Source organism: Antrostomus carolinensis, unplaced genomic scaffold, assembly GCF_000700745.2.
Source record: "Antrostomus carolinensis isolate BGI_N321 unplaced genomic scaffold, ASM70074v2 scaffold18170, whole genome shotgun sequence".
NCBI classification, from domain to species: domain Eukaryota; kingdom Metazoa; phylum Chordata; class Aves; order Caprimulgiformes; family Caprimulgidae; genus Antrostomus; species Antrostomus carolinensis.
The window spans coordinates 1-25,053 of NW_010286643.1; the positions used below are offsets into that span (position 1 = coordinate 1).

The 25,053-nt window shown below is 36.7% G+C and overlaps 1 protein-coding gene across 1 annotated transcript in view; it reads left to right on the plus strand.

Moving 5' to 3' along the window:
* Positions 1-48: 48 nt before the first annotated feature.
* The window catches only part of LOC104531874 (nuclear receptor coactivator 2-like), a gene marked incomplete at both ends in the record, with an annotated part of 29,820 nt that continues 4,815 nt past the window's right edge, over positions 49-25,053 (plus strand). Inside the window, 2 exons of the mRNA XM_010176901.1 lie at positions 49-221; positions 22,246-22,349. Of these exons, the coding sequence (XP_010175203.1) occupies positions 49-221; positions 22,246-22,349 (277 nt within the window). The remainder of the gene's footprint in view (positions 222-22,245; positions 22,350-25,053) is intronic.

Below are 25,053 nucleotides of genomic sequence, written 5' to 3' on the forward strand. Positions count from 1 at the left end.
ACCCAATCTATTCTATGATTCTATGATTATTGTAAACTCCTCTTTCAGCCCTAAAAGAAGCACTGAGAAACGCAATCGTGAGCAAGAGAATAAATACATAGAAGAACTTGCAGAACTGATTTTTGCAAATTTTAATGATATTGACAACTTTAACTTTAAACCTGACAAATGTGCAATCTTGAAAGAAACTGTGAAGCAAATTCGTCAGATAAAAGAACAAGGTAAGAAGACTAATTTACTTCAAATATTTTCTGTGTTGATTATTACTTTATTTTTGGCCAACCCCATAGTCTCTTCAGCTTTTCTTTAGCAAATTCCCAGGTTTTCATTAATCAGTAATGGAAAATTTTGTAATGTCATGTGGACAGAGCGTGTTAAGTATCATATTCAGTATTTTAAAAATAAGCTTCACAGAAAATTGCCAAGAGAGAGAAAATTGTGCAGTCTGATGTGTGCATCTAATGCAATTGAAATCAGTTGTGCTTTTACAAAAGTTAAACTAGCAGATGGCTTTGGGAGGAAAATAAAAAGACTACTTGCATACTCTTACATGGATGATGAATTCATGTAACATAGGAATAATCCAGGAGAGAGGGGTATGAAAGTATTCTGCATGCCCCCTTTTGCTTTCTTTTGTTGGTATGAATAGATATTGTGGACAAAATTATCTGTGTCCCTTAAATGATGACATCATATCCTCAACTACAATAGATTTGAAACTATTCTAATCTCTAGATAGGGTCCTGTTATAAATGTAAACCAGAGAACGTGACAGTTTTCTTCCTGTTCTTCGTCTAGAAGATTAGTTTTGTATTTCTTTTCTTTTGTTATATTTTCTTTTGAAATAAAAAAAAAAAATCTTTTAGAAACTTTAAATTTTTGGAAGTGGGTTTTGTGGGACAGGTCAATCTGGACAGGCCTGAATAGCACTGCAGGTGTTAGAGGCAGATTCACATTCTCAAAGTAGGTGTATATTGTTTTTCTTCTAATTTAGAAAGTTGCAGTGTCTTTATAAAACTGTATTTAGAGCAATTCCTTTGATTTTCTAACACTTTAATTAACACCTTTCACTTCTTCAGTATTCTGTGATTTCTATGGGAAAATAATGCTTCCTTTTCCATACTGTATGTGTGAAGTTATAAAAGTGGAGATTACGTGTTGCATAATTTGGATACAAATTTCTTTTTAAAACAAGTAGGTAAGTAGAGCTGTAGTTTCAGACATCAGCCTGTTCCAAGCTAAATGGAAAGTGGGAAGTGTCAAATTATGTGTCAGCTGCCTCTGAAGTGGTTCTGATTTATTAATCTTTGTGAATTTTCCTGTTTCTCAGCTTATTCTCTTCTTATTGCTACTAGGTTGCCATAATTTCTAACATGGATATTCTAACAAAGTTGCCATGCCCCATATTAGAAGTATACCTCTTAACCTGGCACAGTGTCCATCATCATTGTGCACCTTGCTGGCTTTTGAGATTTCAATTTTTTTTCCTTGTTTTATTTTTTTCTTCATTTCCTCACTTTCAGTTACAGATTTTTGTTTTGCTGTCAACAAAAGACACATTCTCCTTGTCCTTACCTGAAAAGGGATAAGGAGAAAAAAATTGTGTTTTCCTGGGAAGTAGGTGCACAGTGAAAAATGTATTAGTCCACTTGGTAATCCTCTCAGAAGTTCTAGAACATCTCGTCTGAAAATCTAACTCTGACTAATGGCAACTTTGGCATATCCAGGGTTTTGTTGTTCAGGACCAGTATCATAAAAACAGTTTTCATAGTGTTATAAAATGTTAATTCTCATCAGACCAGGTTACGGGTAGATTATTTAAGTCATCGTGGGCCTGAATTGTGCCAGAGCTGGATGTACACTTAATTTTCTAGGCTCATAAAGTTGTATTGCAAAAAACAACTGAAAAAAACAGTTCTAAAAACAGACTAAAATGCTATGAATGCTTTTTATTTCAACAAGTAGAAGTCGTTTGCAACCCTTGAGCAATAAAGATACCAAATTACTCTTTATGATGTTGATTTGTTGTACAGGGTTCTTCAACAGAGAACAATTAGACTGTCTGATAACTGTTTGGATCTTTACATAACACTCATAGCTAGTACAGACTAGACTTTAAGCCTCTCTGAGGGGCATTGAAAAACACTGAGACCTTCAAGGTGGTCATTAATAGCATCTCAAGATGTAGAAACTAGACTAGAATATTTGAAATTGTTGCTTTAAACTAATTATTTTTTTTATACCAATTTCTACATAGAAGCTATGTCTTTCTTTTTGTTAGAGCAGATTTAAAAGGCTTTTTCTTTTAAGAAAAAATTCAAATGGCAGCATATTCTGAAACACAAAATTGTTTTGGGCCCAGCATTGCGTTGACAAATATCACTTACATGTAATAAACATTCAAAGTGCATGAACAGTACACCCGTACTTCTGTTGAGTACCATAAAAAACCTGACCTAAGCAAGGCAAACAGCTTGAAAACCTAATGAAGCTATTACTATTGCTGTCTCATGTTTTTTAGGTAGTTTTATCACCTCACATTGGGAATCCCATGCTTATATATATTTACATCATTTAAATGCATTGACTTTCAGGGTGTTCCAGATCTTTCTGTTTGCTTTTCCACTGCCAAGACATGTTAGAATGGTGAAACACTTGTATTATCTTAACAATACCTATTTCTAAAACAGTCATGAAAGTAATGCTGTACTTGCATAAAATGCCATGAGACTCAGGTTAAAAATCATATTTTCTTACAGTTAAGATATGTTATGGATTTTTAGTGTTACACTAAATAACTGTAGGAGAAAAGTAAATGAACATTCTGAAACTCCTGAGTGATTCTACACTAACACGGACAAATTAAGATGGCTCAGTTTTTATGCAGTGGGTCTGCTCTTCATTTCTTCAAAGATGGATTACATTAAATCAGTGAAAACTTATTTTACAGTTTTATTATTTAGAAATTTTAGCAAAGAGGCTGGATTTTTAGATCAATACTGAAAATTCTTCACGAATTTTCTTCTTTGTCTATAAATAGAATTGTGCATTAAGGTCTAACTACTTACAAAAGTGCAGTCAGTTATGAATACCTGATGCCACTGAAAATAACAAGTTTTATAGCTGCTACTAAGATTTGACAAGGACACTTTGTTCTAGGTTCTAGGAATGAAAATGAGGAAGGAAGAAATACAGATTGATACTCATTTCCCATGTCAAGCTTGCTGGACTGGTAGCTGAATAGATTTTTTTACTGTAGTAATACTATATAATTTAGTATAATATTATCCTGATCTATTTTATATGCAAATATATATTTGGAATACTCTATCTGTTATCTTTATATCATTTCTCACAGTACATACTTCAAAGATTCTTTAGTTGTGGTATGTTAGAGATTCAGTTTATTACAAATTGAAAACAAGTTATAAATATATGCATGGAACTGAATTCATTAGAAGAATTAAAAGATATTTGAAGATGTAACCATTGCGTAATGTTTTAATTGGTTTTTGAAATGTTTTTCATACTTGGGAAAATGAAGACAAGTTTCTTCACAAAAGCTTAATTTTCTACTGAGGACTTTCACCATATTATTTCACAGTGATTGGGTAGAGATTTGTGGATGGCCAGAGGAGATGATGAATTGTGATTTTAGTATGAATATGAAACAGAAGCTGTATTCATGTAAATCTTAAGTGGATATTTCTACTGGGGATTTGAAACTTGTGTTTCAAACACTTGGGAAAAAAATTCATTCAGTTTTTTATTTATAACATAAAAGTAATGAAATGGTGGTTTTATAGTCGTGTTCCATGCTCATGAAAGTATAAGCTCTCCTGTTATTTACAGTCTATGTTAAGTTACTTTGAAGGAGTAAGTCATACATGTTGCACATGTGTTCATAATGTACACAGATATGTACAAGCACAGTAAATTCTAATTTACATGTGATCAATTAAAATAGCTTGGTTTAGGCAAGTGTAAAGACCGTTGGGGATAAATGTTCCTTTATACTCCCAACAGCCAAGAAGCTATAAAGCCATTTGATTGTATTTAAGAAATATATTTAGTAAAACAGTGGCTGATTGATTTTAGGCTCCTGCCTTCTTTTTAAAAAACAACTTCAGCACTTAAGACGGATTCATTTCAGTTGTATAAGTACTGCTGAAAATGTTTTCGTATATCTGAAGACAGCAAAATTCTGACAGCGAATAAAAGGAGTCTGAACTCTCTTCTTCCTTAGTTTACAATTAATTGAACTGTTTCACATCAGTCTAATTTGATTTCGTACCTACAGTAGTCCTTTTTCTTGAATGTTGTCATCTGCCTGAGTCCTCTCATTATGTTAGCATTTTTCTTTCTCATTATTCATATATCTCAAAACTCATATATGTTTTTGGTTGCTCTGTCCCACTTTAGCTGATTTTTTTTTCCCCCTTTGGATATTAAGCAGGATCTAAAAATTAAACCTTTGCCCTTAGTTTAAAGTTCTTTTTATCCATCATGCTAACCTCAGTCTCAGCAGCTAAATAGCTCACATTTTAAAGCAGAGAATATTTGTTATATTTCACTGCTTGAACATCTCCTGGCTTGGGCTTTGAAACCTCTTTTTCTTCATTATCTAGTTGTGCTTTTACCCTCTTCTCTGGATATCAGCAATGCAGTAGGTACAGAGAATACTGAATATCACCTTAAGCTTCTTCAGCAGTTTCTCTAGCTAAGCAGTCTCCTCTGACCTCTTCAGTAGGAGTGCTGAAGAATTTGTCCTGACATCAAGTACAAGACATGGGTTTTTTTTCCTCAAGTCTCCTGAGTACCTTTTATTAAACTCCAGGTCTGCATCTCTTATTTTTCTCCTTCTATTCTCCATGCCTTTTTTGTTTTCTGTAGCCTTTTTTAGGATGTCATCCGTCTTATTTAGATTCACATACAGTGGGATACAACCTAATGTGCCAAAGTATTCCCAAATGTGATTTTATGTCTCAGTTGCAGAGTCCTGCAGAGTCCAGCTTTCATCTGTCACCAGTTTCTGAAGAGGTTTTTTGTTCTGTAGATCAGCTTTTCCATAGTACAGGGAAGGGGTATCAGGGTGGTGGTATCAGTCTAGCTGTTAATGTACACTTCTAAGTTGTCAGATCTTGTTTTCAGAATAGCCTTACAAGACAGACTTTGGACAGAATGAACCACCATGTGAAAGCTAAACAACGTTGGGAGGAGAAGTAGTTCTTGGTGAAGAGAGACATGCAAGAGCTGTGAACCTCTATGAATTAAAAAGACTACTTGTTGTTAATCGTATATATCTACTATTTCTGGTTTCACATTTGATGGCAAAACCAGTTTTTGCCTCCCCATAGCAGTACTGCTTTGTAATCACAGGGTCACTCCAGCAGATAGTCTGTTGTTTGTTGCCTCCAGCACCAGTATGCAAGTAAAATCTCTCACTAAAGGAAAACAGCATGGTCTTAAAGCTGTAATGAGGTGTTACTTTGGCTGCTGCTACTTTGAATTTATCAGATCTGAATTTAGATTCATATTTCACAAGGTATTTAAGCAACCGCCTAACTTTAAGCAGATGAGTAATCCCTGTTAAATCAGTGGAACTACTTAAAGGTTTAAAGTTATGTGCATGAATATCTTGCCAAATTAGGACATTAAGACAAGAGAGCATATGCAGACTTGGTTTCTGTTTGTTGGGTTTTTTTGTTTGCAGATATTTCAGTTGGTCAGTTTTACTGTAATTACACTGGGGTTTTTTATGTTAATCGTATTTGAGATGGCAGAAGATTTAAAATTAATGCCAATTTTCAAACCTTTTTTTTTTTTAAGGCGTTCTGCATGGCTGTTATTATTTATATGTACTATACTTTCAGCATGATAGGATTTTAAGATGGAGTTAAGAATCAGAGGCATTTGTGCTGTGAAGTCGAGCAATTTATGCAGAACATTTACAAAAAAAACCCTATTACTGAATTTGCTTTGCTGTCTCCTCTACCTAGAGCTGAGTGATGCACTGAAAATGACTTTGATCTTCCTCTGTACGTTGTAAAGTTTTCTGGCTAAAGATCCAGTTATGTTTACTTAACTACTTGCATGCCTCCAGAGAACTACTGATTCACTGAAGAATTTAAACTGCTTTTAGGTAATGCAGGCCATCAGTTTCTTTTCTGGCTCTGATAAAAAGTAGTTATTAGCTAGCAGACCCATCAGTGGATGGGAGGCTTCGTGGGGTTTACTTAATTTACTGGAGTTGCATATCACGCAGACTAGTTTGGTTAGACCTTATCCACACATAAATTATGGCACTTTAACTGTACTAGTAGTTTTCTGTGGAAGCAGTGTTATAATTTAATATGACTTATGAGAGGAGTAGCTGAAGACACTTTTATGGCATATAGTTGTGTCCACACTAGGGCTCAAACTATTGAAAGAGTTGGGATTGTTCAGCCTGCAGAGGACAAGGCTCTGGGGAGACCTTGTTGCACCTTTCAAAATATATAAAGGGGGCTCATAAGAGAGACTTATTACCAAGACCTGTAGTGACAAGGAGCAATGGTTTTAAACTGAAAGAAGGTAGATTTTGTTTGGACATAAGGAGGAAATTTTTCCATGATGAGGGTGGTGAGATACAGGAACGGGTTGCCCAGAGAAGCTGTGAATGCCTCATCATTGCAAGTGTTCAAGGTCAGGTTGGATGGGGCTTTGAGCAACCTGATCTAGTGAAAGATGTTCCTGCCAATGTCAGGGGAAGTGGACTAAATGATCATTAATGCTTCCTTCTAACCCAAACCGCTATGCAATTCTCTGATTCTCTTGCTTCAAGAAAACAGACAAAAATAATAATCAAACTGACAATCAAGATTGTGAAACCAGTGTAAAACCGATGCATTTAATAGGATTTAGTGGATTGTTGTCATTTTTTGCTTCCTAATCATGTTTAAAGTCCTATCTGCTGTTTTAGAATAAATATAGCCTTCCTCCCCAAAGTTAATGAGACTGTTTACTTGTCCTCTGATTAGGACTTTTAGGTCAATTTTGTTTTCCTTTACTTTGACTGAGAGCAATAATAAAGTGGGTCCTAGAGATGTTGATGTGCAGGCTGCAGACTGACCTGTGGGAAATGAGGCAGCTGTTGAAAACCCGGGTTCCACCAGCCCTGCCCTCCTCCTGGCCAGAAGTTGAAATTCCCTCCCTTACCCTGGCAGTAGCATTTGTGCAGTTGTGTGGTGAGCCTGAGCAGTGTTTTTTATTTGACCAGGAGGATAGGATCTGTCTCCCCATGCGTCCTTGGCAGGGCCCCCTCCAATATGGGTCCAAGCGTGCCAGCAATGACTGAGCCATGGGCTAATGCCCACAGCTGTCTTGGCGCTGTTGGGCATTGCAGGGTGTTGGGTGGTGACTTTACAAGGCATTTGTCTTGTCCATGGGCTTCAACTTTGTTGATGATGGATGACTTCAGTTCTAGAGATAATTTGCTTGAAGTTTCAGACCAGAAATCTAAGCTTTGACTCCAAGTTGTGGCTCAAAGTTGAAAATAAATTAAATGTTCACTCTTAACTGTAAAGATAGTGATCTTTTTCAGGTAGAAGTAGTAATAATTAGCAGTAATTGTTAGAGGAAAACTTGCTTGTTTGTTTTGTATCCTACTTGTATTTTGCTTTTCTTTGATCTTTATTTTGTATTGTTTCATAACTTCTAAATGACCAAGAGATAAAATAATTCCAACTAGTGGAGCACGGTTGTTTATTTTATGTTCTGCAGCTGCAATGATGGTTGCGATCTAAGAGCTCTATAATACCAGTGTTGGGGAATATTATGAAGGATTGAGCTGCTTCTTCTATATTTACATGCTTTGGGGGATATGTCTCAAGTGTTCCTTCTTTGTTCTTTGTAGGAATATTTTCATCAAAGTTTTGGTATTGTTACTTTAATATTTAACAATTACAGAATGGTCTCTCTATTTTTTACTTCTGGGAGTGCAGTAAAAATGTCTTGTATAAGAAAGATGGAGACATTTCTTCCTGAAATACAAGATTTTGGAAGCTACCTTCTTGCAGATAGTGTATTGTTCTCAGGCTGCATTTAAGCTGTCACTGAGCACTTTAAACTGCAAAACTTTACAGTTTTTATTTTGCAGTTTATCATGTAATCTCTTATGAGCTGTAAACATCATATATGCATTTAGCATTTTAAATTTGGAAAAAAAATAAAATACAGAAATATAGGCTGACATCCAGCTCTCCACAATATAAACTAAGCTCTAAGTCTAGTGTTTCTCACCAGCTGCTCTGTCTTCAAAGGTGTCTGGTCAATAACAAATACTGAGTTTAGGTGCTAAAGAAGAATTGGAGGCTGCTGATTCGAGTATTCATGCTTGTGTTTGTTCTTATTGCTGGAAGGTACATAGTATAAAAGATGCTGACTAACACCAGGGCTTGCTGTGTGCTTTAGAGTACTGAATGCAATGTACTAATCTCAGCAGCATGTAAAGCAAGTAAATTAAGAAGGAGTCTTCATCTTCCCTTGACTGTCTCTGTGGAGTTTAATTTATGGAATAGCAAATTAATTTACTGAGAGCAGTGATGATACTTCAGTCAAAATAAGATCATCTATTATAAGGAACCTAGCATTTGTTACACAGCTTTTATCTTTTTCTTTTTAAAGACTGCAGCCTGAAAAGGGATAATATAATATTTACTCACAATGGGATGCAATGCCTTTCATAATACGTTTGAATCCTGAAAACCTGTGGATTCACAGCACATTAAAGAGGTATTGATCAAAGGCTCCTCTGTGTTCAAACTAGAACCAAGATAATTGCATCTGTTCTAAGTCCGTAAAAGATTCTGCGTATAGACAACTGCACAGTTAGTTAGAAATACGGGTCCTTGAACATGAAATGACTGAGAATATGAACAATTAACTACTTCAGGTTTCAGTTTCTTTTATGAAAACCCGCAGTGTGCAACTTGCAGAAGAAAACATAGACTGAAGAAGGATGACATGGCAAATGATAATTTACTTGCTCTGTCATGTACACTGTTAAGCTCCTAGGGAATGTCCTCAGACAGATGGTTAGAGAGCCAAGACACATATGCCTTCTGTTTCCTTTCATCATTAAAATGTATTGGCACATCTGTATGTGTTTTGTGGGACAATGGGTGCTCTTGTGTGCACACTGCACATGCACACACACACTCTCCTTCCCTCTGAAAGCAAACCAGTCATCTTCAGCTTACTCAAGATCAGAGCAAATGTCAGAAGATGGAGACAGAACAGTACACAAGTTCTGCTAAAGCAGAAAACTTTCAGAGTAGGTACTCCATAACTGGAGATGCTCCAGATGTTGCCATGCTATCTGAAGTATTATCCACATGCCCCTTCAGAAGAAGCAGCAGCGTGGTACCTCTGGTGACTGAGGCTCTCCATCTTGAAGCAGAAAGGCATGTCCCTGCAAACCTTGATTTACTTACTGATGCAAAGCTGTGCAGCGTGCCTGCCACAGAGGACTCTTCAACAGGCAAAGGCAGGATATGGCCTGACACCTGGAATCTGTGGCCAAAGCCAACTCATACGTAAAGTGAAGATTCTCAATGGAAAGTTAATTGAAATGTCAAACAACTTAATGAAGAAATTGATGGGTTCTATCAGTCCTCCCAAACAGATTTGAATTACAACATATATTGTAATTCAATGGAGGTTCTTGGCATGATGCAGAAGTTGCTTGGTGAAACATTTTGGGATGTGTTACAGAGATCCGACTAGACAGTATGAGTGGTCCTTTGTTGTCTTAAGATGTATGAACGTGAAGAGCTAGGCTTTTACTGGTACTTTTTCTTCTGAGGCACAGTTTCCTAGAAAGACTTGGAACAACCTGTGGTTCCCATGATCCTTCTGAGGGAGAGGTCTTCCAGAGACAGGCAGATTAGGTCTGGGCCTATGTTCAACACTGAAAAGGAAGTGTGGTTAAATATAACAATTGATTCACTTGGAAATTAAAAAAAAAAAAAAAAGGGGGAGGAAAAGATGTCAAGGTTGTAAATTCTAAATATAGATTGGAAAACTCAGGGACGTTCATTTAGATTTTTCTTGGTTTGTTTGTTTTGGTGTTGGGTGGAAAAATATCGAAGTATTTTGTGCCAATAACATAACATTCTTCCTGTCTTCCTTCTCTTCTACAACCTTTTACCTCCTTGGCTTGGAGGAAATATTTGAATGTTTGAGTTTATTTTTCTATCTTTAGTTATTTCTTAATATCCCACTTGACTTCTCTGAATGCAATACTCCCTGCCACTAGGATGGATTTTCTTTGTATTTCCCTATTTCTCCCTTGTCTCTTGAAGGGCTTTATTTTTCAGCTTTCGCTGTTTTCTTTTCTCTCCTTTTTAATAATTGTATTTGGTTTTGCTTTTGCACTTTTTCCCCAGTTATGCTCTCTCTTGCCTTCAGTGTGGCTTTAGCCATAGTTTTGGGACCAGTATCACCATACTTGTGACAGTTTTATTCCATTCACTGTTCTCTCTTATACTGTTTTTTCTCTTAATGCTGCCATAAGAAATCATCAAATAGTTTTAGGGAATGTGACAAAACTTACTAGTGAATCGTTGAGTGTTACACTGATCAGTATCGAGGATTATTGTGATTACTATTAAGCTTGAAAGTTGAGTCACCATCTGTCTAGCTGCTAGAGATGCTGGTTTTAACTGAACATTATAAAACAGCTTGGCAGCATTGTAATTAATCTTCAAAATATAATTATGTGTTTGCAGTTGGCAATCTAAAATGTAAAGATGCCCAGTAAGCTTTATTTTTCTTGCTTTTTGTATCAGTGATACAGGGAGAGAAGCCAGTCCATAAAACCTTTATTAAATATATCTGAGGGAGGATATTGGCTTTCTCAGGGTCGTTGTGAGTTACTGTATAACAATATTCTTCCTTTCCCAGAGCTCTGTGATGGTAGTGAGCATTGTCATTCTTTCTATGAAGCTCAGACAAGGAGCATATATCCTTTATCTCAACAGCTTAAACTCTTTCCAAAGGTGGGGGTTTGCTTTATTTTGTTGGGTGGGTTTGGGGTTTTTTTTGGTTTGTTTTTAATAAGGACTTTGGCCTAGATCTGCAAATGGATGTCATAGAATGTAGATACTTAGCTCAAAACACAGTAACCTTAAATGTTTAGGCTGAGGTGAACCCATAACTGTGTGGAAATAACAACTGTTAATTAAAAAGTCTCACCTGTTCATGCTCTAATGGGTGAAATGAGGAGTAGACACCTACATTCCTTTTTGCAAGCAAATTGCAGACTGGAGGAAAAGGTTTTGGATTATCACTTCCGATCTGATGTATGGGCTTGGCTGCAGAGCTGCATTACCAGCCTTCATGCCAAGGAGCGACATGACTGAAGTCAGACCTTAATCTTCAGTATTTCCTGGTTAGAGCCACATTTGTTCAGCATGCTCAATGCGACGATTGCCAACTGGGGGCACCTCAGTCCCAGCCTCCGCCGTGTCAGGAGCTCAGAGCTGGGGAAGAGCAGCGAGGCTACAGAGCCAGCTATGACAGTGCCCACCGCCACAATATGGAGCATCCTTTCCAGTGAGCTCCTAGTCACCTGTGGTTAAGGGAACTGTTTTTAAGGCAGGACAAAGTTTCTTCTCAGAGGAGAACTGATAAAGCTTGCTGAGAAAATAGAGAAAGCAGTACTGTTTGGTTTTAATTATTTTTCTGTTTATGGATTATACTGCCTTATTTAAAACTAGGTGCTGATCCCTTCAACTTCATGACTCTGAAACAGAGAACAAGAAACAATAACATCTAATTAGCATTAGGTTTTCAAATGGACTTGATGATCTTAAAGGTCTTTTCCAACCAAAACGATTCTATGATTCTTAATGAATTAAGTTGAATGTATGGTTCAGTCTATTGAAGGGAGCTCATTTGTACCTATCATTTCTATTAGCAGGCACTTTAAAATGTGACAGAACAAATTAGTGTAATTGAGATTAAAAGTGACTTTGTCTGGTTGTCAATCTTAGTAACAAGATAAGCCAAACTTTTCTAGGGTAATGAAATAAGATCTTTTAATTTTAGACAATATCTTAAATGAAATGTGTTAGTAGTGATTACTCCTTTCAACAGCCATGCTGTATTTATAATGCACCTGAAGTAATGTAGCCACTGTTGAAATATATGAAAAGAATCTTAAACACAGTTTCATAAAGGATTTGGATTAAAAAATTCCCTTGAGTAACTAACATGCAGAAGTAAACAGATTCTTTTAGGAAGCTTTTGTTTTTCCCTCTGCTTTCCTAGCAGTAGTAAGAACGTTGCTGTTTCTAAATTGACTTAAATGTTTGGCTCGGGCCTGTGCTGGTGGGTTAGGCAAGCAAGAAGAGGGGCCCCAGCTTCTATTTCTGAACACTGGGCTATTATAGGAAGAAAACTTTACTTGTCCTTAATGATTTAGAGTTTTTTCATAAAAGATTTATCTACTACAATTAGGAGCAGTAGGAACCCTGCTATCCATGTTAGCATGGACACATTAAATTAAGCTTGTTTCTGTTCTTCCTTAGCTGTCTTTAATTATCTGTGCTCCATTTTGGCCTACACTTTATTATGGAAACTTCTTTCTTTCATGGGCTCATAGGGAGCCCATGATCCATCATATTTCTTTTTGGTGCACCATATTAGGCCTCTTGAAAACTTTTGCAGTCGTCGATGGCAATTTATAAAAGAAAAAAGATCTTTGCCTGTTGTTGTGAATGATCTGGTATGTCACAAAGATTTATCATCAGCATCCTAAAATAAAGAAGATATTTGGTAATCATGGTGATGTGGCATTCGAAGAAAGGGAGTCATCTGTTTCCTTTTAACAGTTGGTTGAGTACATAAGAGTTAGGCTTCAAGAAACAGAGTCTAGTTAGATTAATATTCCTTTGCAGTGTGTTATTTTGGCCTAAGTTTCATTAGCTTGACAATTGCATCTACAGATTCTAGTCTAAAGACTGTTAACACTTGTATCTTTATTTTCAAAATCTTGCTTGTGTTCTTACGTGTCAGATAACCAACTGGAGAGCTGTTAACTTTTGTGAAAGCAATACATTATTTCTGAGACAGCGATGGAGCCCTGTTTTGAATGAAATTATCAGATCCTGCCGTATTTCTAGTCTTTGAAAACATGAACTCTGCCAAAATGTTAAAGAATATCAAGCTCCCACCATTTAGGCATTCATATTAATACTGTTTTTAGAGATGAATTATCAAAACAAGATGAGGTTATTCATTAAGTAAATATCTAACACTTACAAAATTTTAAATGCCAAAAAATACAGTAAAATTTTCTGTCCTAATTCAGTACATACCAAAGAAAATAATTACTTTGTTAAACTGAGTGATGCCAAATATTTGTGTCTAATACTTCGGTGCAGAGGTCGGTTAACTTGGCTCTTTCTTTTGAAATTCAGCCATATTAATGTAACAGATTTTAAGTCAACACTGATGGATGGGTGGCATTTGTTATCATCTATAGTTTAGTAGTTTATGTGAGTGTTTCAAAGTCATCTAAATACCAACAGAGGCAAAACTGTTTCCTGGATATGTAAGTGTGTGTGTATATAGATACAGATGCGTATATTTGAATCAGCTTATCTGATTTCAGAATAGAATAATAAGTGACTAATTAAATTGAGAGTATATTTGGGTAAGGAACTGATAGCCAATGTACTTGATCTCCCATGTGTACTCTTTTGTTATCCCAGTGCTGCATTTTAGGCACTTATAAAATATTCTAAATTATACCACAACCAATCAGATATTTGAGATTTTACCAGTCACTACCATTCCTAGGAAGCGTAAATGCAAACAAAGCCCCCAAACACCAACATTTAAAAAAGCATTTTAAACCAGTGAAAATTAGAAAATCTCAGCACCATTCTGGATTTTAGCCTTTTGATAGGAAGTCTCCTGGGCAGGCAGCACCTTTGATGACTAATTTATTTATGCTCTTTCTCTAGTCAGTGAGTATACACTGGAAGATAGTGTTTGTAGTCTTTTTGGAGAAAAGAGAAAGAATATAGCCTAAAAAACATGGGAATATACACACACACATTGGATTTGTCAGTTTGCAAGTTAAGCATAACCTTTCATTTTATATAAAGGCGTATATTGAATGTACTGAATTATTTTAATAAGCTAAGGCCTGTCTGAAAACTCTGCAAGAGTAAAACTACACCAAGTTATATTCCTTTCACTTTTTTGAAAAGTTACTGGAAAAGGTCAATGTTGCAGTATGTCAGGAGTCAACAGGTGAAGGTTGTGGTAGAAGCTTAATTCCACGTTCAAGAGATCTCAGTGAAAAACAACTTTCCACTCATAATGTGGTGGTTTGACATTTCCTCACAGTTTAAAATGAGGCATGGGGTGAGAAATAGTTTCTGGATCCAGGATTGCATTTAGTCTTAGAGTTGACTTAAATGGTAAGATGACAGTCATCCTTCTGTGTCTTTACTGATAAATAAAAATACTAGAAATAACCTCAGCAGGGAAATTGCTTTACTTGTTGTGTTGTTTTGTATTTTTATTATGGTGCTGAGGATGGATCAAGTCATTGTGGGGGGGGTTGTAATTCTGAATTTTACTTCAGTCTCCAGTTCTTAACCTACCAGAAACTAGTGACCTCCTGAGATTGTCCCAGAGGGTGACTAATACTTGCCACTGCATTAGGTAGATAAATGTGGGAATAATAAGTGCATATTTCTGCAAATAATGCTATTTCCTTAAATAACATTGTCACTTCTAGTTGCTGCTGTTAAATCCAAGAGTTAGCAATCTTTAGAGAGGCTATTTAAGTGTATCTATAGAAGGTGAGACTCAGCCTCGGTGCTCTGAGTGGAGCCATGTGCTGGGAGCATGGGACTGCAAGACCCCAGCTCACAGGGCTTGGAGCCAACCAGCTCCTGGAGCGAGGGGAGGAAGGAGGAGTTGCTTCCACCACTGTCTCTTCTCCTGTTCCTCACTTTCAAGAAGCAGACTGTTGAGTTTTGTAATCATGAAAGAAAAAAGGGATTGTAGATGTGACAACAGAAAATACAGGGAAAACAAGAACAGGAAAGAGAAGAAACCAAGGAAAAGGTAGTAAAATGTGTATTAAAGTATTTAGTAAAAATGCATACAGAGATTCTGTCCAGCAGTTAATTATTATTCTCAGTGAGTTGAATTTCATTATTTTTGTCCTTGACAGCTTGATTCTTTTCCAGTTTAACTGAGCTGGGGGCAATTATTTCTCAGGCAGTACTTCTTACAGAAGTTGTATTGGGTGGCAAAAATGCTGACTTATACAAAAGCAGAATGATGGAGAAATGTCAAAATTATTAAGAGAAATTAAACTAGTATTAATTTTATATATTATTAGTTCCGTTTGTTTCTGTGCCTAAATCCATCATGGATTTTCAGTGCTTATTTGACTTTCAGTGTTTGTAAAAATTTTATACACTGGCTACTGTTACTGACTTTTCTAAGAGCAGACTTCACTCAAAGCTTGAAAAGCTCCACGAATGTTTGCCTGTATTTGGTGGTTTTCTGAGAATACAAAGCTTTTCACAGAGCTAGTGTCTTACTGATGCTTTTTTACAGTGGGAAGGTGGGGCAGGTATGGGACGGGGGAGCAGCTGCACCAATTAAAAGTTGAAAACTGCAAAGAAGAAAATGCAGTGTTGTAAGTGCTATTACTCCTGAGTGAGTAATTGAGCTTACAGCTTTCTGAGGGCTTGTAGCTTAAGCCTTGGGGTCATTTACGATTTCAGTGTGCTTCCACCAGCAGTAATAAGTATGAAACTAAACCACGTGGGTGTGATGAGTGAAGCAGGGCATGGGGAGGCGTGGGATGCCGCTGGGCTGGGCTGGGTGGGCGCCCAGTGGAAGGGGGGGCTGAGCTGTGCTAACAAGAGGGCTGTGTGTCAGGGAGCTGGGCAAAGCTGTGCTCTTAGATTGCTTGCAGTGAATAAACGTGCTGAGAAAAAGTGCAGCTGTGCTTTTTTAATATGCACTGCAGGAGATTTCAGCAGCCTGATGATATATCGTGCATTGATGTTGAAAAGATAAACACATTTGGAGAGCACAGGAAGGCCTTGTGTTTTTATGTTAGCAGAATGCTTCCTAATGAATAAGAACGTGCTGCTGGCTTTACAGAGCCATATGGCAGCTTTTCTAATTTTAGTTCAGTGCAGATGCATAATTCTCCCTTGTTTTACCTCCTAAAACCTTCCTGAGATGTTGCATAGTTTTTCCTTTAAGACTTGATCTATAGTTTCTGGGGGGAAAAAATGTATTAAAGAATCTAATAGCATCTTTGCTCTGGATAGGTGTATGCTGTATGGTGAAAGAGCAACCTCACTACTTAATCACATCCCTAAAATAGTAGCTAACTTTATGCACAGGGATGGGATAAGCTGGTCTGATGATTGCTGAAATAGTTGCTCTTTCTTATGCACTGGTCTTTTGAAAAATTACTTGCTTTCAAGGAGAAAAAACAGCTTGTATCAAGGCAATGGGAACTGTGTAAGAAACACGCATGTGGGTATCAAGTTCCATGTGAGCTATGGATTGTAGTGCTTTGAGTTACACAGCTACAAGGCAGAGCTGCTTTCCCTGTGGTTAACCAGGCATCAAAATAACTTACATGTTCTTCACTGCTTTGCTTCATCGCGTGTAGTGATCCAAAACTACTCACATTACCAAATACAAGCTTTCTTTTTTTGTTAGGTTTTTTTCTGGTTTTTTTATTCAAGTCGATACACTTGAAGGTACTTTTCGTATAGCCCTATTCATGTTAAAAAACTCTTGTCTGTTACCACAGTCAATATAATTACTTAGCAGTAGTCATTCACAGATGTTATTAAATCTAATATTTCAAAGGTATTAAATCTAATACGTAAAACTGTAATGGCAACTAAAATTTAGCCGTTTGATAAGTATGCTTTCTATTATATGTTAACATCAGTTTTTAATAGTGTATCTACATTTATCTTTGCCCAGTTGCATACTTCTGCTGTTTCCTTGATTGATTGTTTGGATTTTATTTTTTCATGGCAAGTCAGGAGAGATCAGAAGGACCACACAGGGTAAACTTACTCACAAATATGAATGGGGCAAGACAAAAGTAGTTGGCTAATGCATACCAAAAAATGGAGTAGATAACATTGCCATGTAGAATTTAATTGCATGTTTAAACATTATGTAGCATTTACAGACACTTTCAAGTGCTTTTACTGTTACAAGGATCTACTTGATTCATGTGATTTTTCTCATGTGCAGAGTTCAGCTTTCTAGTATGCCTTATAACAAATCTTTTTGCTTGCATTTTTTACCTATTATTATATAAATGAGGGTATATATTTTGAGATGGGTGTGACATTTCAATTGCAATTCCAGGAAATTATTAAGAACATGTATTATATGGGGCACCTGAGAAAACCTGTTTTAAACAGTATTGGATAATAAATTTGATTCTTCATGTTAGGTTTTTTTTTTTCCTCTTGACCTCTTTCTTCAGCATCCAAAGCATGGATGCTGCCCTGTCCAGGGTTTCATCAGCATCTCTCTTTGCTCATCTTGTTCTATGAAGAACCTTAAATGTTTCTCCTGTGAAAAATAAACTAAATGTGCATTGATGCAAATTTTCCCTTTCAGGTTATGCTTCAGCTTTTTGCAATCCCTACATAGGCTACAGTTTTTTCTTTACTTTGAAAATGCATTTTGGTTTTGCAGAGAGCATCGAGGGGTAAATGTTTCTCTAGCGGGTTTCATTAATGAAGTTGGAATAGAGCTTGAATACAGACAAAGAGAGCTTTTTGGGTGGTTCAGCTGGTCCTGCCTGACCACCTGTAGATGGGAAGAGTTTGAAACACAACCAAGAGACAGCAATGCCTGTCAGTAGCACTTCTGAGTCTGCTGTTAGAAATCTAGAGAGAACCGACATAGCTTGGGTTGGGAGGATAGAAAACTAGGAAGGCCTCCTAAGTTAAAATGTAGCAGGAGACGTCAAACTGTTGCTTTTGGCTTCTCTTTCTCTGACTTAGGAATTTCTGTTAAACAAACGTGATTTCACAAAGGTTTGCTTTCAGAATCTGGAATGAGCTTCAAATAAAGCTTGAGGCTTTCCCACTGATAAATTTGTCAGAAAATATTTGTGGGGGCTTTTTTGTCCTTCTTTCTTCTGTATATTAACATAGAAAAGTAAATACAGTTTATGATCAGTAGGAAGATGCCCACTTGAAAATATTACTGCATATACAATTATACATATATCCACAGTTTAAAGTCTATATTTCACACATCACTAAAATGCTACATAATTAGAAGTATATATTCTTTGTAGTATCTCTCTCTGGAGTACCTCTGTTTTATTTACATTTTTTTCCCTCTCTAGGCTAAACTCTTAATTGAGCGGACCTAATAATTATTTCATGTGCATGAAGTTTATTCCGCTGTAATTTAGATAAAATATGCTTGGCCCCTGGTAGCCGTATTCATAAGGAGGGGACCATTTTCTAATTTGACACTCCCTCTCCAGTGGAGAATTCCCTGTGTGGAGGTGAAGCCATTGGAAGCCCTTTTCCACCCCACTCACTTCATCCATGGGTGCAAGGCTGTAGTTCTCTTTCCATACTAAACCTCTGCTCTGCTTTAGCCACTGTGTCTGTAGGACACCTGGTAACGCTTTCCTGGTGTTTTACGTTCGAACAGGGGCATCCCTGTTCTAGGAGGCAGCAGTGCCAGAGGGTGTGAGATCAGGGAACCGGCTCCCACTCTGGGTCTTAGTGGCAGCAGTGGAAAAATCTAGCGGCTGTGGTTAGTCACAGGGTAATACCAGCAATTCCCATGGGGCTGGAAAAAAGGCTTCTGAGAGGCTTTGCAGGGTTGGGGCCTCTGCAGCTATTTTCCTAACCCCTAACATTCAAAAATCATTAATCTAGTGTAGAAATAATAAACTCTCTGTGTGTTTGTAGGGCCTTCCGTGAACCTAAAAAGATAGGAAAAGTGAAAAAAGGAAAAGTAAACTTCACATTTTTGCACCACTACTTAACGCCAGAAGCTGGAACTGTTAAGAAAAACAAAAAATAGCGACTTGTGATAAATGCATGAGTGCTGTCAGCATTAGAAATTCCTGTATCAGTTGTTGTTTTTATCCAGCGTTCCTGTAACAAATTTTTCATCTCAATTAACCCCACGTGCTGTATCACTGAAGAAAAGATTTGCATTTCGAGACGTTCCCTCTGCCTGTCTGTCAGGACGACACTGCTGACAGGGTTTGCACTTACTTTTCCTGTATGTGCTGATAGAGTCTTCAGGAACGGCTTTGTAGTTCAGTCAAAAATGGATAATTTACTGCACAGCTTAATGTTATCACTAGATGCAGTTTACAGCATTGACCTAAGTTACTGCTGGTCCTACTCAGAGGCTGTCTGAGGCCATGCTTTCCTATCCAGTGCTGCTTAAATAAATGTATAGGAACATTCCATTCTTCTAAGTTCTCTGGCCACTTAACTTCTTACACAATTAAGTTACAGATCCAATTATAAAGTCCATAATTTTGGAGCACTTGTGATTTATGAAGTTTTTCAGAATGCCTGACCATGAGTAGTGTAGTGTAGTGTACGTTGTCACCCTCACCGGGAGAGGCAGATAGGCAGTGTTTGTGTCTAAATAGCATTTTCATATTTTCTCCATTTGTTAGACTTTTTCCTTGAGCAAGCATTGTGTTTATTGATTCCACAAAGGTGTTGGGCCCTCTGTGGAAAAGGTTGTCTACAGGAAAAGAGATGGAGAGGTTGAATGGTTATGAGGGATAGCTGATGATGAAATGGAAGCAGTCAGGGATCAAAGGGTTAAAATGGAGAAGCAGGGAGCCAGAGGGGAAAGCAGCCACTGTCAGGTACTGGATGTGAGGCTTGAGACATTCTTGGTCTGACCTGGTGTCACAGCTTCTGTGTTGATTACCATTGTGGTAATTAAAAACATTCTCCTTTGTATAAAACCTCACCTGTGTGCATAAAAGAGAACAGTTATTTTTATAGATATCTTATTGATGATATATATGAACCCCATGGTAGTAAGAATGAAAAAGTCTTCAGCAAATATTTTGTATTATGTGAAAAATAATCATTAAAAATAGTCTATAAATCGGTGAAGCCTGAAAATACTGGGTAGTGAATGTGCTTGCACACCATTGCAGCCCCTCCATTTCTAGCTCATAGAGTATAATCCCATGTTCTCCAGTACTCAGGATGGTATCAGTGGCTGAAACAGTGAGAGGATGAAAGCAGGAAACTGGTATTCATAGCCATTGTAACATTTTGCAGTGTGAAACCAGGGATCACTTTATGCTACCAGGAACAGATGAGAAATAAATATCATCGCCAACTTTATTAAAAGCTCATCCCTATTTTTAGAATCTTTTAGAATTCTTTCACAATTTTTAGAACATTTTCAGTATTGTGTCATCATATGGTGCCAACTCTGCTATATCATAGTGTGAGAAGGATTGTTCAATTTCTTTTATGTTACACCCAATCTCTGCTTTTTGCCAAAAGAAGACAAAAGAAAAGAAAAAAAAAAAAAAATCCCATTGCAGTCCTCACTCCAAACCAGAAATAATAATTTTGTATCCTGGTGAGTTTAAGTGGCAGATGAAATGTTAATAGTAATTTCTAGCATATTTATTTCTATCAGGTTATGCAAATCAAAGTGATTTAAAATTATTCTATTAGCTGCAACAGTCCATCTTCAGAATACTTTTGTTTCATCATTGTTCACAACGGTGTTATATTGTGTATGAACACAACCTGATAAGACAGCTAAGGTTTCTGTGACTTTTTTTCATGAAAGCAAGAAAGCACAGAAATCAAGGATGAGACAGCCCGAGTGACCAAAGCCTTATTGCCAGTGGGTGATCACTGATAGCAGAAACACCCAGGGGTTCTCAGAAGCCTTTACTGTATGTCTAAGCAGCGTATATTCGCGCTAACCTTATAACCTCTGCCAAAGAAAGAGTTCAGAGGAACTTTGACTGCAATATTACAGCTCCACAGATAGTGGAAAATACTGTATATTTGCATATGTTTTAATTTTCATTAAGGGTGATTTTCCAAAGGCTCTTTGCTCTGTCTGTACTTGATACTTTCAGTCATTCCTACAATGACTCTTCTTCTGGTTTATTGTTGTAGGAGGCATAGATTTTTGTTACCATAATTTCAGTCTGCTTTCATGTTTATTAAAGTAATCTGTTGTATAATGTTAAAAATAAAAAATTTTAATGATTTTTAATAATCTAGATTTTAGTACAGTCCTAGCTTTTACGTAATTACTTGACAAATAATAAATAATGTTTTGAGTATAGCACTAGCATCAAAAAATTAATAATTTCACTAATTTATAATGTAGAATATTTATTTTGTATAATGTTTTAATTACTTTTATTACGTCTCACTTAAATACCAATATATTTTTTTGAATAGAAAAATCAATACAGTCCATTACTTGATAGGCATTATAAACCCTCTTGATTTGAAAGTTCCAGTATGTATGAATATCCCTTACATTTGGAGTTGGGTATGTGTGTGATACTGTATATAACATATTGTAATATGTGACATTATGCTCCAGAAACCTTAAATCATTATTTTCTTGCCTGTAATTTTCAAATACAGCACTTGAAATTGTGTGTAGTTTTAATAACATATTGGTAAATAAGGCAGTATGAAAATTATGTGATAGTAAAACTGTGGGTGGAGGCATGGGAACCGAAATGAGACTGCTGTTTCTCAGTACTGAAACAGTAGATTGTGGACTTATGTTTTTCCTTCTAAATATAGCAATCATGGAAAACTTGTGCAGCTGTGAGCTTTGCATGTTCTTTTAGATCAGTCTGTTAGTACACCTTGATGCTGCCTTTTGCTCATTACACCTTCATGAGGAGTCCCTGTCTTTGCCCAGTGTTGTGTTTTATAGTTTAGCAAAATGTCTAATAGAGAAACAGCAGAAATTACTTCATTTGTGTCATAAAACTTCAAAACTGAGAAGCAAACCTGCTAGTTATGCTTCTGTTGAATCATTGTGGGAGACTATTTAATCTCATTTTCAGGACTGTTGCACTGTAACTGTTTCATAGCTAGTCTCAATACCTGGCAGGTTCTTACTGTATCACTTAGTGCTGCTCTGTCATTTAATGCATAATTTTCTTTATTGCAGAAAAAGCAGCAGCAGCTAATGAAGATGAAGTGCAAAAAGCAGATGTATCGTCTACAGGTCAGAGTGTCATCGACAAGGATGCACTTGGACCAATGATGCTTGAGGTGAAGAGCACAAAATTCCTTTATTCAAGCCAGTTCTGCTCTTCCTAGAATGAAGAGCAGTGTAATGAAATGAAAAAGTGCCATTGGAGGTCACTGTACAAGAGAGACAAGCCATCTTGGCTACTTAGAATTATGTCATTTAAGAGCAGGCAGCATATTTCTATTGGATTTAGTGATGAAACTCTCTTTAATTTGGGGTGGGGAGAGGCAGAGAAAGAGATACTTCAGCTGCTTTGTAACACAGACAACTAGGAGGTCTTCAGCTGGTAGCAAGTCTTGGGTGTCTGTTATGTGCGTGTTTTATTTGTTCTAAAACCTGACAGTTTTGGAAGACCTGTTGTACCTAAACATTGACTTAGATATACAGTAGTATACATGTGAATAATACTTCCTCTAAAATTGCATGTCATTGCTATACTGTTTTAATGGTTTATAATTTCAGCACTTACAGCATGACTCTTCCCTCTAGAATGTGAAAGTAATCTGGGAGAGCTTTTCAAGCAGTGTTTTTGGGTTTGTTCAGTCTGATTTTTAGCTGTTATTTTGATATCCCAAAAGTCTGCATGGTTAAAACCTAGCTTCTAAATGTACTAATAGTAATGTTGGGTAGGTATGTTATCTGGGATCCTAATGTCATATGCTGCTGTCCTTTGGCACTACTGCTTTATCTGCTTAAGCTCACTTGCAAAGTGTTTATTCCTGTTCTGATTGTGGACTTTATCTATAAGGAAGAATAAATTTTACGTAGATAAAACACAAACTCTGAATCAAGCTAAAGGAACCAACTTTGTCCGAAACAGAATTATTCTGTCATTGCTGAATGTTGCAGGGCCAAGATGCACGTTATTTTTCATTATTTGTTAGATGCAAACATAGTTTCCTGTACTAGGTAACAACATAAAAGCTCCAAAATCACAGTACTAAACGTAAGGAAGATTAGGTAGGTTGGAATGAAAACATTCTTTGAAAAGCAGGGGTAACAAATTAATTGATTTAATTTAGTATTTATTATATGTGTTCACTGAATTGAATATTGTTCTTTTTGCTATCAAACAAGTTTAAACATCCATCTCTTACATTGCTATGTTAAAATTTATCTTTAACTTCCTATTAATTTAATTGTAAGGACCTGTTTTAATCACAGGGAAAATAAGGATAAGGATTTTTTTTTTTCCCCAGCTTATCTTGCATGATTGGCTCCTGCAGCAAACATGACGTAAAATCAACCGTCTGTCCCATTATTGCATTTATTTTAGTTTTCCTTCACAGTAAAACCATTGCATATTAAACATGAAAGATCGTGGAACTAAATTAATAAACAGTGGTCCTTTTGCACCAAGAAACTTAAAAGTATAACAACCAAAAGTTGTTATACGTTTACTGTGAAAAGACTATGGATACTTTGTGTCTTTATCTCCTCAAGGAAATGCAATTAAGTTACTTCATCCTTACAGAACTCCTTTATACAACCTCTTCAAAAGCCTACCCTTTTCCATTGCTGAATAATAATGTCAATGCTGATGAACAGTTTATTAGTTGATTTGGTTTAGAAATGTAATTGTCTGTTTTTATTAAAGAATAAAACTGAAGAATCCTCAAAATAGTGAGTGTTTCCAGCTGAAGACAGTGAGTAAAATTCATCATGCAGCTGCCTCTGAGGAACATTTTAACATATTTCTTGGTTAAAGCAGAAAGTAGATAAGAGGAGAGGGTGAAAACCTAGTCAGTGGAGCTGACAGCAGCTCAAAGAATGCAAATGTATTTTCTGTTTCAGTATATCATCTAAAATAATATCTGTTCTCTCATTTTCTCTTCCAGCATGTTGTCCATTATTTGTTCCCCCATTGTCCCAATAGCTCTGAAGAAAAGTGTGCTGGCCTTCATTACTGTTCTAGTTGTTTATTGTGGTGGCATACATCTGGGGACAGAATTAAGAAATAACTGCAAAAGTGGAAGCTTCTAGAGATTGAAGTTGCTTGATGCATTAACTTGCTCAAATGCCTGCTTCTGCTTACCTACAAGATTATTTTATTTATAGAATAGAAAGAAATGGGAGACTGGTATATAAGGCCATGTTTTACTCTAGGCTCAGATGACCACTTCTGTGGTCAACCCAAGAAACAGCTGTGAGGAAACAGCACAAAGTACTTCCTTGCCAAAGAAGTTGCCATAGTAGGAAATATTAGGGAAAACTGAAGATTACTGTGGGATGCCAGTAACGCTCATAACCTCTTGCTTCTCATCTCTGCCTTTGAAGGTTTTCTCCTTAGGACTTTGATAAACATCTGCTGTGGGTTTGGTTTTGCAATCTCTTTGAACTGATGTAAGCATGGACGGCTGCCAAGCAGAATGGTTCAGCCAAACCCACAGCCTTCTGCAAGCTCTAAACGCCATATCGTTTCATGATGGGCCAGTTCAGGGGACTGACGTGGCTAGCTTTTTTTTTGTTTGTTTTTCCTTGCATTAGTTTTCAGCCAACTCGGTTCTCTGGTCCGGCTCTTCATATCCTCAGAAAGTACAGGGAGCTGTCGCGGTATAGAGAGAACTAAACCAAAGTGGTCATGCTTACATTGGCTTCAAGCAGTGGTGAAATATAGTCTGAGATACTAATCTATAGCAGAGATGCTGATAGAAAATTGTATTAGTGCCTAAATTAATTAAATCTTGTAAATCATTGTTAGTTAAACTAAATATTAGTCAGCAG